At 35.2% G+C, this 14770-nt stretch overlaps 1 protein-coding gene across 1 annotated transcript in view; it reads left to right on the top strand.

Moving 5' to 3' along the window:
* The window catches only part of LOC150097102 (large ribosomal subunit protein uL16-like), a 64144-nt gene that overhangs the window by 44465 nt on the left and 4909 nt on the right, over nt 1-14770 (top strand). The window contains exon 4 of the mRNA XM_090407231.1: nt 10477-10639. Coding sequence (XP_090263357.1) covers nt 10477-10639 — 163 coding nt within the window. The remainder of the gene's footprint in view (nt 1-10476; nt 10640-14770) is intronic.

Below are 14770 nucleotides of genomic sequence, written 5' to 3'. Positions count from 1 at the left end.
TCAATTTAGTCAGAGAATCTTGCAGACTTGTAGCGGATTTATTTAGAAGTATAACATCATCTGCATAAAGCAAAGAGCTGACATTAACATCTCCAATTTTGATATCATGTTTAATACCACTTTCCTTCATAATGTGATCCATATAGATAATGAATAACAGAGGGGATGATGTACATCCTTGTCTCACACTAGATTTAACATTAAACCATCTTCCTGTACTTCAATTCCAACTGCCCGCTTACAACTCATATACAGACTAAGTATTGCTTGATATAATGCCCCATTGACACCATATAACTGTAGCATATTGAATAGCTTCTCTCTTTGCCCTTGTCATGTCTTTTCCAGATCGACAAAACTTAAATACAGATCTTTGTTATATTACCATGCTTTCTCAACTATTTGTCGTAAAGTGAAGATCTGATCCTGACAGCCTCTATTTGTTTTACTATTGTTTTGTTGACTTTTATCTAGCATTACTGTAGTCAAATTCCATTAAGAATTAATCCCTCTAATGGAAAATACATTTCTGCTTTACAAGTTCTCATAAGGTAGATCTCAATGCAAGTGTAGATAATAAATCAATGTTAGACTGGGAAGTAATGATAGACAATATCAAAATAACAGGTTACAATGACTTCCTATTCAATAATTTGAAAATAAATTCCTTTTATAGACAAAAATGCAAATAAATTATACCTGGATATCAAAAAGGCTTAAATCTGTTATTGATTATATAATAGGAGATTGTTAACCAAAAAACGAAGACTTCAACTTACAGAAGTTTGCTTTTTTTTGTGTGTGTGTTTACATGTAAACAAAAATTGTAATGTCACAAGTTCACATACGGATCATTATGTAGCCATTTGAAATACTGACATGCCTCAAATGGCCGAGTGGTTAGCGTATCTGCTCTCCAGCCAAAAGGCTGCAGGTTTGAATCCAGCCGTGGGCATGGATGTTTGTGATTGTCTCTGTGAAAATACTAGTGGTGGTTGATGGTAGTTGGTGTAGTTGCGGTTTGTTGTAGTTAGTGAATTGAGTGGTGGAGACAGAACTGTAGAATAGGTGCCCTCCCTCGATGTGTCTTTGGACTCACTGGAGGTGTCATACAATAATAATAAAGGGGTGTAATTATAATTGGTATAGAAAGAAAACAGAAAACTATATCAAAGAGAATTCACTAGAAGGAGGTAAATAAATGTTGAAATAAAATGGAAGAATATAACATAAAGCAGCCAATGATAACTTCTTGTTAGAGGGCAATATATATATATAATTAAGGAATTTTGCATATAAAATCATTAGTAGAACAGCAAAATAAATGATTTTGAAAGGTTCTTGTGTATTGTATTATCTTCACTTAAAGGTATTTAAGCAGTTAATTTGAAATACCCATCTCCTGGAAAGCCTTTCAACTGTTAAAAACCACTTTGAAATATTAAAAGATATTAAAATTGAATTACCTCCACAGTAAGTAAAATCAATTGACAACATGAAAACCATAAGATAAAAACCAGTGACTGCAGAATGGCTAAAATAAAGGCAGAAATGTAGCTTGTCTCCAGTTCCTTTTTAATCAATTTATATATTAATGAAATATTAAAAGAATGGTAGCATGTAAATAACATTAGCAATACAATTAGAATCAAAGTAGTTCAATTAAATATACATTTTTATGGACATCAAATATTAATTACTAGATCTTTTAAAAGTGAAGTAATTGCCCTGAAAGATTGCTAAATGAAAACAAGCAGTGACAGCTGATTGGTAGAAAACAAGAGGGATGCAGTCAGCAGTACCTGTTAATACTTGTGGTAGTTGAAGCAGTCAAAAACCTGTAATGTGGAAAGACAGCTGTAGTGAATCATTCATGACTTATTTTTAATGGTATTAACACCAAATGAACTATTTTATAAAAAGATGTAAAAAAACAGTGAGACAGTCACTTACTCTCTTGCGCTCTGATGATGCTGATTTGAAATTTAGTGAAATATAAGCAAGTTAAATAAAACATCTTTTTATAAAATAGTTCATTTCGTGTTGTTAATACCATTAAAAATAAGTCATGAATAACAGTCAACACCTAAGCTTATCTGTTAGATTGTAGCTGATCATATTTGATACAAATACTCAAATATGGAGGTATGAAAGTGTTAGTGACTACACTGAATAATTCAAGTCTGGTCAGAAGGTTCCAGATGATGGGAGTAGATGATTTATGATTTTAATGGCACAAGGACAGCAAAGGTCACCTGCACCATATCAAGGGTGATATTATAGCAGTACACAGAGTAAGACAGTCACAAACATCCATGCCTGCAGTGGATAAACCAACAACCTGCAAATTGTTGATTGGAGAGCAGGTAGGTTAACCATTTGGCAACCAAGCCTGCTATTAGGGTAGGGCTCTCATAATACTTGGCTATAAAAAGGAAAATAAAACAATGAGAATTAGAGAACTTTCTGTGTTCCTGATAACATTTATATAAGCATACTTGAGAAGACTAAAAAAATTGTAGAAGGGAAACTTAGATTAAAACCAGCCAGATTCAGGCCAAATAGAGGTTCTTAGAAAAATATTTTCCCTTTAATATTGTTGAGAAATCATGAGAATATAACAGGGATCTCTAAGTTTTGTAGATCTGGAAAAAGCATGACTAGGTAATAAGAGAAAATGATGTTCAAAATGCTACAGTTATATGGTGTAAATAGTACATTATATAAAGCAGCATATAATCTATATTTGACTTATAAGTCAGCAGTTAGAATTGAAAAAAAATACTGAAAGATGGTTCGATAAATCAGGTGAGACGAGTGCACATTGCCTCACCTGTCGTTCATCTATATTGATCACATTATGAAGGAAAGTGGCATTACCTGATATCAGAATTGTAGCTGTTAATCTCAGTTCTTTTTTTGCAGAGAAGTTATATGCCTAAATAAATGCCGTATATCCATTCTTAATCATGTAAAATTTTCGCATTTGCACCGAAGGTATTTTTAAAACATTTTAAAATGCCTTCGATATAAGAACCGGTAAATATTTCTAATTAATTAATTCAAAATCTGCATGTTATTTCCAAGCGCTCCCAGATTTTTCTATCTGTTGCATCATAGCAATGGTGTAATAGTTCCAATTTAAGTAGAAAAAGCCATCAAAAGCTCGAAATATGGAAAGGCACTAGGAATAGATGATATTCGACCAGAAATGCTGAAGTATGGTGGTATAAAAGTCTTACGGTGGTTGCACTGCATAGTTCAGAAAGCCTGGAGAGAGAGGGACGAATTCCCAATGATGGGAGTAGAGCTTTAATAGTACCCATATATAAAAAGCGAAATTAAACTGAATGTGAGAATTACAGAGGTATTTCCCTACTGAGTGTTCCTGGCAAGTTCTATGCAAGTATACTTGAGAAACGGTTGAGAAGAATTGTGGAAGAGAAGCTTGGTGAAGAACAAGCTGGATTCAGGCCAAATAGAGGCTATCAGGATCAGATCTTCACTTTACGACAAATAGTTGAGAAAGCATGGAAATAAAACAAAGATCTGTATTTAAGTTTTGTTGATCTGGAAAAGGCATATGACAAGGTGCCAAGAGAGAAATTATTCAATTATGCTACAATTATATGGTGTCAATGGGGCATTATATCAAGCAATACTTAGTCTTTATTTGAGTTGCAAGTTAGCATTTAGAATTGAAGGAAGTACAGGAAGATGGTTTAATGTTAAATCTGGTGTGAGACAAGGATGTACATTATCCCCTCTGTTATTCATTATTTATATGGATCACATGAAGGAAAGTAGTATTAAACATGATATCAGAATTGGAGATGTTAATGTCAGCTCTTTGCTTTATGCGGACGATGTTATACTTCTAAATAAATCCGCTACAAGTTTGCAAGATTCCCTGACTAAATTGAATGACTGTTGTAATAGATATGGTATGAAGGGCAGCATTAAAAAGACAAAGACAATGAAAATAGGTAGAATGGTTGAAAATGTCAACTGTGTTGTGAACAGGGAACCTGTATAACAAGTAAAACGTTTTGGCTACTTAGGCACGATTTTTACTGAAGATGGTAAATTAAATATGGAAATAGACAACAGAATCAACAAAGCTCGTATGGTAGGAAGTCAATTGAATTTTTAAATTCATATGGAATAAGAGAGAAATTAGTCGGAACACTAAATTAGCTGTATACAAAACAGTGTTCAAACCAGTTTTAACTTATGGATCTGAGAGCTGGGTCAGAAGTAAAACACTTGATCAAAGACTAGAGACCGCAGATATGAGAGTCCTGAGAAAGATTAGAGGCGTGAACAGATGGCATCAATGGCAATATCATATTAAAAACAACGATATTAGGAAAGAACTTGACATTGTCAGCATCCAGGAATGCGTTAGTAGAGCTAATCTCAGGTGTTATGGTCATTAAACATAATGGGCGAGGAAAGATTAGCAAAACAAGTGTTCTCTGCCAGGTTGGCAGGAAAACGGCCCAGAGGAATACCATGATATAGGTGGATTAATACAGTACAAAGTGCCTTAGGCGATAGAAATATAAGATCTGATAATGTTGGACTCTTGACAAGTAACAGACTGATTTGGAGGAAAATTGTAGATAGGAAGTTAGTAATGATGTAATTTTTTTCATGTAGTACTATCATATCCTGTACACCCCTTGAGGGTACATGTCAGGAATTTGATGATGATGATGAATTTTTCATGTAATACTATTATAATATCCTGTACACTTCCTGAATGTGCATATCAGGAATTTGATTAATTTACAAATATACACCACTGATTTTCCAGCACCTTTGGTTCCAGAACATTTCTAGACCAATCAAGGTTATGTAATAATAATTCATCAGTACATCTCTGATCTACTAATTATACCTCTTACATGTCTCTAAAGCACCATAGAAAGAGAAACTTGAATATAAGTTAAGCAATTTAAGTGATAATACCAGGATTTCGAACAATATAATTTTACTCAGTATAGTGATGAACAACACATCATCATTACTATTCATCTACTCAGCCAGTTTCCTTCATTAAGCCTACCTGCTATATTCTTATGAGCAAGTTGCACTTTTTTGTATACTCAGTCCACTCAAATCCATCTTATTTTCTTTGGTACATTAAATCCTGTAGTCATTACCAATATTTTCTTCAGGAGAATTATCGAATATCTAGATGGGCCACAATTTATGCCAGCATTTTTTTTTTTTAATGCTGATGGTTGTATTTTCTCCCAATCTGTAGCAAGAAATGAAAGCATTTCTTTCATGTCAATTTCTCTCAAGTCTATGTGCTTGCCAACATTTACAATCTAACAAACATTTCATGAAAAGTGAGCAATATTTAGTCTTCATGGCGCATATTTCTCTGTCTTGGATAAGGGATGCACAGTTTGGTGCGAATTATTTATATAAATATATCTGTATAAACATTCACAGTTGTCCAGAATGAGAAGAATTTGGTAATCTTTCATAGGCCTAAAGATGTGCAGCATGGTGAAGCTTCAGGTTATTCAAAAAATAATCTCGGTGGTAATCCAGGGATTTTTGTTTGCACGATATACTAGGATACATTTTAATGCCTTTCAAAACCAAAGGTGCTAGGCCATTTAGTTTTTCCTGTTATTAGCAGCTTATATCTGTTTTGTGACATTTGAGTATCTAGGACAGTAACTATCCTTAGATTGCCTGAATCCTGTGAGCCTTTCTTTGTCCTTCGTGGTGTGCACTGCCAGTATGGTGGAATTTCATCAACATTATACACTTGCACAGGACTGAGGCACTCATCAGCTATACATTTAGCAAATTCATCCACATGCTTGATAGCTCCTTCATGATTTCCAGACATTTTTGTCACAAACTTCATGAATGGAAATTCTATGATGCTTCTTAAACCTTTGAAGTTACCCCCAGTTAGAGTCACGCTTACATTAATTTAGCAACTGTTTAACTATTTAAACACATCTGGAGCCTTAGGTAGTCAGGAATTTCAAGTGTCTCTCATAATTTTGTTTAGAATTAGGAGGTGAAAGAGAATCAGTAGTTATGTGAATTGACTATTTGGGAAATGTTGATCAAGTATTCTGAGAAAAAACTATTTTAATACCAACTAGTTTCACCAACTTAAACTGTTGGCATCTTCAGGTTACAGGAGTGATGATAGGAACTAAAGCTAACAAAACCTGTTACAGACAAGACATTAACAGAATTCTAATTATAAATTACAAAACAACACTGAACGTGTGCAATACACGTGTGGCGCGTACATGATTTCCCTTGTTGTTTAGGAATGTTTTATAGTTGGTACTAAAGTTCATTTCTTGTGTATTTAGAGATCTAATTAGGGTCTTCCAGATCTCGGATAAGATTAAACCTTGGTTCCTATTAAGATTTTCTACAGAACGGGCGACTGTTGTGGCTTCTTTAAAAATACGAGAGCAGTAATTCTCTTCTATGTAAGGAGTACAGCTTTTATCCCACTCAATGACATGGTTGGTTGTGGAGAAATGGGAAGATAAGCCCAATGTATCTTGCCTGTTGTTTTTGACATGTCCGATGTGTACTCTCTCTCTTTTCGAACTATATCTTTAGGTTTAAAGGTCACTCTTATTCTGTGTGGTTTGAGGAGTTTAGCAACCTTGTTGGAGGCTGTCCCCACATATGGAATGACGACTGTGGTATTATATTGTTGTCTTTGTAGTGGATCAGAGAACAGAATCTTGTTAACAAGTCTCCAGGGGTAGCCATTCAAGATGAGGTTGTTGGATATCAGTGTCATTTCGTCTTGGAGATCTCTTTTTGGTGTGTTGTAATCCAGACAGCTCTCTTCTTTAGCATATGTGCAATGCTGAGTTTTTGAGAAATGTGGTGGGAGGAGCTGAAGTGTAAATAAAATCCTGTATTCGTGGGTTTTCTATAAACTGAGAAGTTGAAATGACCATTAGCTTAATTAGGATATCCAGAAATGGTAGTTTTTCTTTTTCAAGGTCCAGAGTGAATTTGATTAAATGGTGAAAGGTGTTGATCTTATTTAGGAATTCAAATAAGTCATCTTTTTTGTGGTTCCACACAATGAAGATGTCATCCACATATCTCCACCATATTGTGGGTTTGGTGTCTACTCGAAATAAAATTCTACTTTCAAGATCGTCCATGAAAAGATCGGCACAAGATGGTGAGAGGGGGCTGCCCATTGCCAAGCCAGTCAATTGCTGGTAAATAGTTTCTTCCATAAAAACACAATATGGTGGAGATATGTGGATGACATCTTCATTGTGTGCAACCATTCTATTATTTTAATTATCCTTGAAATACATGCACGCTGGTAATATGTGGAATATATTCTGCAACTGAAAAATGTTCAATATGGCATAGAAAGAGAAAGGAATTACCTCAAACACTTCTTTTCTGTTGCATATCATAAAATAATGTGAAATGTTTTTAGCTCTTATATATTTAGTGCTAAAATACATCCTGTAACTTAACATAAATTCGTTCATTTAAGGTACTTACTACTACTACTACTATCTTCACTGGGCATCTGTAGATGCCCAGTGAAGATAGTAGTAGTACGTAGTAGTAGTAGTTTTCCTGGTGTGGCACTTCACCGATGCTCGGTGATGTGCCACACCAGGCCTCGCCATGTAGTCCTGTTGTTTGCCCTTCTGGCAGCCTCAACTCTGAAGATCAGTCACTCTACACATGCCATCCATCCATCTCATTGATGGTCTACCCCTGCCTCTTTTTCAGGAACTTTACCTTCTATTACTGTTCTGAGAAGTCCCCTTTCATCCTTTCTACGTGTCCAAAATATTTTAACGTTCTTCTGTCAATATCCTTAAGAAGCCTTAAAGTTCTGCTGATCTTTTCTAACACCCATTCATTTGTACGTCTTTCAGTATATGATATCCTCAACAGCCTTCTGTAACACCACATCTCAAAAGCAGATATCCGTTTCTTATCTGACTTCTTTAGGTTCCAAGTCTCGCGTCCATAAGTCGCTGTTGGAAAAACAACTGCATCTAAAATCCTCAACTTTGTTCCCATGGAGATAGATCCATCCTTCCAGATTTTAGACAGGTCTTTGACTCTTGTTTTAGCCATTCCTAACCTTTTTCTGACATCTTCTGAACAGCAATTCTTCACATTAATAATGGATCCCAGCTACTCCAACTTGCTGACTTCCTCAATTCTTTCTCCATTAAGATACACTTGTTTCTCAAGAGCTTCTCTGTTTGTTTTTCCTTTGAGAACCATCTTGCTAGAATTGAGTTGAAGTCCTCTGTTATTACTGATCTTGTTAACTTTGTCAAGAATTAGTCCTAGTTCTTCCATGTCATTACAAAGGAGTACTGTATCATCAGCATACCTCAGATTACTGATCGCTCTACCTCCTATCCTAATTCCTATCCTGAGCTCATCCAATGCTTCACGCATGATGTCCTCCGCATATATACTAAACAAGTGAGGGGAAAGTAAACATCCTTGCCTAACTCCTTTTCCAACTTGAAGCTAGTCAGTCAATCCAACACCTGTTCTTACTGTGGCTTGTTGCTCCTTATACAAGTTGGCTATCAACCTGATAGTGTGTTGAGGAAAGCCCATTCTTTTCATTACTTCCCACAGTTTCACATGTTCAATACAGTCAAAAGCTTTAGAGTAGTCTAAGAAACACATTACCAGAGGGAGTCTGAATTCTTTATATTTTTCTATGATCTGTCTAAGGCAAAGGATCTAATCTCTGGTGCTCTTACCTTTCTTAAAACCAGCTTGTGCCTCGGGCATCTCTGCCTCAACTTTGTCCCCAATCCCATTTAGCATGATCTTCAATAAAATTTTGCTTGCATGAGATATCTAACTAATAGTTCTATAATTCTTGCATGCCTTTATATCACCTTTCTTATGTAGTTGTATGAAAACTGACTTCTTCCAATCTTTAGGCCATGATCCTGTCTCCCATATCCTTGTAATTAATCTATGAAACCCTCTTATCCTTCCGTCTCCTGTGGCCTTAATTAACTCTGCTGGGATTTCATCTGCACCGGAAGCCTTATTGCTGTTGAGCTGCTTAACTGCTCTTTCAACTTCATGCCTAAGTGGAGGAGGTTCCAAATCAAAATCAAAATTTTCCTGGTGGGAGGGATCCACATTTTCTTTATCCACTCTGCTGTACAGTTCCTCACAGTATTCTTTCCATCTGTTTTTGATTTCCAACTCTTCTGTTAGTAATGACCCATTCCTGTCTTTAATGAAGATACTTAGAAGAGATTATTTTAATAGATCCATTAAAAGAGCTTGTTGCTGGAGAAGGCAAAAGAAACCTAAATGTCAGTACATTTTAAGTTATTCCCATGAATCTATTTTGGGGAAGGTCTGCTTTTAAATCTGTTAAATGTATTATTATAGGCAGCTTTTCTGCTGTAACTTTGATTTCAGCAAGTTATCAGCATATTGTAATTACATTTGGGGTGTGGGCAAAATTGTTTTGAAATTAATTGAAAGTACAGTGAACCTTGCCAATAAGAAGACTAATTGGGAATAAAGCACCTTAAAGATGTAATTTAAGGAAAATGGTGGTGATCAATTTTGAGATAATGGTTTGCTGGAATTAACAGACACCTGGTAAATTGGAAATGATTGACTAGGGTAGCATTTCTGCTCTCCAACCAGTAGATGGATGTGTGTGTGTATGTGTTAAGGGATTAATTCCACCATGGGCTTGGATATGTGTGAATCTCTGTAGGTTATAGATTAATTTAATCATCTAGTGTGAGACTACCCTACTTTATTAAGGGCCTGAAGCCATTTGAAAAAATTGCATCTTTGTCTCTAGTTTCCAAATCATATAATCCTTAAGCCCATCCATGGTAAAAAAAAAAAAAAAAAAAGTAAAAGTCTGAAGAGGCAGTGAATAGATATTCCATTTTTCATAGAATAATTGTATTATTTCCTGAAATAAGATTTGGAGAATGGTGTTATTTGCCATACCTTGTAGCACACTTGACATTTCAAGCACTTTACAATCGTTCATAATAAAGCATTCTTGATATTTTTTGGGATGTGGGCAATCATGTGAACTTCATTTCTACCAGAAATACTTCTTTTTTTATTGCATAGGAGATCTCTGCTTAACTTTGATTTGAATTGGTTTGTAACAAATAACAAAGGATATTAGGATGTTGTCATTAGTATATTCCCCAAATATGAAATTACTACCAAAGAATATTAGATTAGGTTACTGCTAAGTTTTTAAATCCAGAGTATGCAAATTGTTAATTGATATATTGAGTTTTGTGTCACTCACTCATTTCTTTTGTGAATGATTATCATTTGGTCTGCTCTGATGTAGCAGGTCATTTATAATGAAGGGTGTAACATACCTTTATACTATATTACATGTTGCTATTTTACTTTATCACACTTGATATATATTCATTAAATTCCTTTTAGGCTTCAAACAGGGATGCGTGGAGCCTTTGGAAAACCACAAGGTACAGTGGCAAGAGTTGATATCGGCCAGATAATAATGTCTGTGAGAGCAAAGGAGCAGCACAAAGAAAATGTTATAGAAGCTCTCCGCAGAGCCAAGTTCAAATTTCCTGGTCGTCAGAAGGTAGGTTGAAATATTGAGATTTATTATTTAAGAGTTGATCATTTTAAAGAACATTGTTTTTAGATATAATCCATTGACTAGAAATTATCAGCTCTGAATGAAACATCCGGTCATGTAAATTTTTTGAGTAAGGTCTCAAACTCACTTTCTCTTGTCTCCATTTCTATGTAATGTTGGAAGCCTGATTTGGTTTGGGAGACCAGAAACAGTAGGTATGAAAAGATTGTGTGACCTAGGGTTTCTCAAACCTGTGTTCATGTTTGTAGATTACCTCTTTCGCTTTTAGAAAAAGTTTTATTTGCATTAGGTGTGCAGTTTAAAATTATGGAATAATATTTAGATTTTAGAATTGATAATAAAATTGTATCCCTGATTGCGTTACTTAAAGTTTCCAATATTTCATTTTGACCATCTTTACTCAAATAGTGTACTCTATTGTTTCGTTGTAGGGCCCCTTCAGGATTGATAGCCACATGGACATTGTCCATGTTTAGGCTCTGTGCAATCTTGTCACATATCAGAACTCAGTCTAATTGCTGACTTCTGGCTTAAATAGAGATTATGTATTGCTTAATATGCCCATTTACAGCATATAACAGTTGCGTTTTGAATAGCTTTCCTCTTGGCACCTTGTCATATGCCTTTTCTAGATCTGCAAAACTTAGAGAGATCCTTGTTGTATTCCCTTTATTTCTCAACTGTTTGCCATAACAACCTTTGTTTGGCCTAAACCCAGTTTATTCTTCTCCAAGCTTCTCCACAGTTTTTCTTAGTTGTTTCTCAAGAAATTTGCATAAATCTTACCAGGTAAGATTTATGCATTTTATTTCACTAAGTAGAGAAATAACCTGTAATTCTTGTATTCAGTTTTATTTCTTTTTTTTATAAATAGGTACTATGAGAGTGCTCCAATCATCTGGAATTGAACCTTCTGACCAGGCTTTCTGAATTATGCGATTCAGCCACTTTAAAACATTTATACCTCCATATTCAAACATTTCTGGCCAAATTTCATCTACTCCAGCTGCCTTTCTACATTTCAAGTTTGTGTTTACTACTTCAAGTACAGATATATATTCCTGTTGAGTATTTTCTACCACCATGCTGTCACTGCTTGTTTCATTTAGCAGTCTTTCAATGTAATTTCTCCTACATCAAGAATATCATTATCTTCAGTTTTCATGTCCCCATCACATCTAATTCCTTTTACAGTATTCTTTCCTCCATTTCCTGAACTTTTGCAATAACCCCCAGAATATTTTACCATCTTCCTGATATTTACTTTCCATATACCAAAGCTTTTGCATGACTTTTTTAGCTATTTTTACACAGTACTTTGCTTTCTTGCTTTTTTCTCTGTATTCTCTAAGAACACCTGCTGACTAACTTGCCAGTAACTTTTGATATGCTTTCTTCTTTTCCTTTGCTGCCTCTCTGCTGAATCAATGTTTTCTTCAGGATTTGCCAATGCATCTCCAAGTTTGGTTCTTGTTTTCAAACTCTTTCATTTTTTTCTTCAATGATATTTGTATATTTTAGTCTATAGTTCACATCTGATAGGTATTCAACTTTCATTTGTTTCAGAACTTTCTTACACACTCTTCTTTTCAATATGAAGTTCAATTCTATCCTGCTCAACACTAAATGGTGATCACTTCCTATTTCAAATCCTCTGTATAATCTGGTGTCCTGAACCAGTGGGAGATATCACTGTTGACAATAACATAGTCAATGAGCTGTTTCTTATTCCTTGCTTCTTCTCTCCATGTGAATTTATGCAACATTTTATGTTGGGACATGGTGTTAGTAATAACTAATCCATGTCCTGAGCAGAAATCTAGCAGGTACTTTTCATTATTATTAGCTTTGCTATTTTCTCCAAATGTTCTTATGTCTGTAATCATATGCTACTCTGCTGTTGAGATCTGCAACAAGGATGAATTTTTCATTTTTCTTTGTATCAGCTGTCTTGTAATGCCTCAAAAAATTCCTTCACTTCTTTAGTAGAACCTTCTGTGGGACCATAAACACAAATAAGTCATTGTCCAGTTCCCTATTCTGATGTTATCTCACATCACTACTTGATATTGCCAGCCATTCAAGATTATTCTCATATTTAGTGTTTAACATTATAGCTACTAATTCTTTTCCCTGATCTTGTATATTTTGCTTGGAAAAATCTCACCTGTTTTTATCTTCTTTGTTTCAGTTAGGTCTATTGTGTCAATCTGGTACTTAACCATTTCTTTTCCTTTGGTGGTGGAAATGTCAATCTCTACTCATGTTGAGTTGGGGTTTGTAATTCTTGCCATTTTGACATCGAACATTGTTCTGCTAAGCTTTCCTTTCCGATTTTAAGTGACCATATGAGATTAGCTCTGCCTACACACATTCTTGAATGCTGACAATGTCAAGTTCTTAATATCTTAATTTTTCTGAAAATTGATCTCTTAAGTTGTTTCATTATTTTATTTCTCACCCAACTCATCAATAAATTTGGTTCGAATACTGTCTTTTATACTGTTCACTGATTTCTCCTATTCCACATTAAACTGGCTTCCCACCATACTAACTTATTCTATTGTTTATTTTCATATTTCGTCATTTCACTAAATGGCTCATACAGTTCTCACTAGTATCAGACTCATAGGGACCATGACTAATTTGTTATAGTGAAATTTTAGCATAACATTGCAGTTATGGTGCTTCAGTTGTCTACTGTCTTGTTCTATAGGTATTGCATTAGGAATGTAGTCTTCCTGCCTATTTTCGTAGTTGTCTTTTTATTCTGATTTTTATGCCATTATATAACTAAATTGGATAACAATGAGGTTGCTTAATTGTCAAAGCCAAATAACTGGTAGCAGACCTCTACATACCCTTAAGGAATGCAGAGAACCAGCTGGGCTTCTGACCTGATGTCCAATCCTCACCTTCACATGGTGTGCCACATTAGTGGGTAACCACTGGGTGCTGAACAGAGGATGGGCTGGCAATTTGGGACTTAGCCAACCAAATTGTACTCTGTTGGTTTAAACCACAAAAACATGAAATTTAATGCTAGCTGGGGGGGGGGGGGGGATTGGCTTGTTACCCCCTGCTGTTTTCATCAGGGAACCAGCGCGATCAGTGAAGAGTCATCTACTGGAACACATTCAATCTCAATAACTAGAACAAACCCAGTGTCAAGAGAACTGATGTTAGCAACCACCAATATAAGGGGTTATTAATGGAAAGGAAATTGAGCTCGCAGAAAAACTAAAAAAGTACCACCTGGACATAGTTGGCATCACTGAAACAAAGAATACAAAAAACAGGACAGATCTTAGTATAGGATGTTATATTCAGACAATACTGATCAAGGAAAGGAAGGAGTATTGAATAGCATTCAACATCAAACCTAATGATAAATTTCCTAATTGGAAAGTGGTTTGAAGCAGAGTTGTGTGGGCAGACTTCAAAATAGGGAAATGACAATGAAACTTATTTGTGCCTATAGTCCCACAGAAGATTCTAAGTGTGTGAAGAAATTTTTTGAGTCAATAGAGCAGCAGCTCACAAAAATAAAATGTAAAAAGTGGTACTAGTTGAAGATTTAACTAGCAGAGTAGGAAGTGAATCCCATCACACATATAGAAGTGTTCTTGGAAAATTTCGAGAAAGTGCCAGGGGTAATAATAGTAAGTATCTGTATTTCTGCTCTGGACACAGGACTAGCCATTATTAACACCATAAAGATGCGCACAAATTCACAGAGAGAACACAAGAAATAAGAAAAGCCTCATTAACTATGTTATTGTTGATAGTGAACTCTTCATGCTGATTTAGGATACAAGAGTGTACAGAAGTTGAGCAGCTTTTACAGGTCGTCTGTAGACCCAGCCATAGAAGCATTATTGAAGAAAGAATGAAAGTTTGAAAACAAGATCCAGACTTTGGAGTCTCAGTGACAAAGTTAAGAAAATGTTGATTATTCATCTAGGAAGGAATGTGTGATAGTTGTCTTCAAGAATGGAAAAATAATACCATGGTGGAATCAAAATGTTAAAGAAGCAGTCTTGGAAAAGAAATTATACAAAAAGTTTCTCTGTTACAGAGAAATATGTAACGGCTATGTTTGGCACTAGCTAA

The sequence above is a fragment of the Typopeltis vanoorti genome, chromosome 17, assembly GCF_054136105.1.
Source record: "Typopeltis vanoorti isolate ZY-2024b chromosome 17, IOZ_Tvanoo_1.0, whole genome shotgun sequence".
NCBI classification, from domain to species: Eukaryota; Metazoa; Arthropoda; class Arachnida; order Uropygi; family Thelyphonidae; genus Typopeltis; species Typopeltis vanoorti.
Note: the sequence above shows the minus strand (reverse complement) of the source record. Positions and strands in the feature narration are given on the sequence as shown.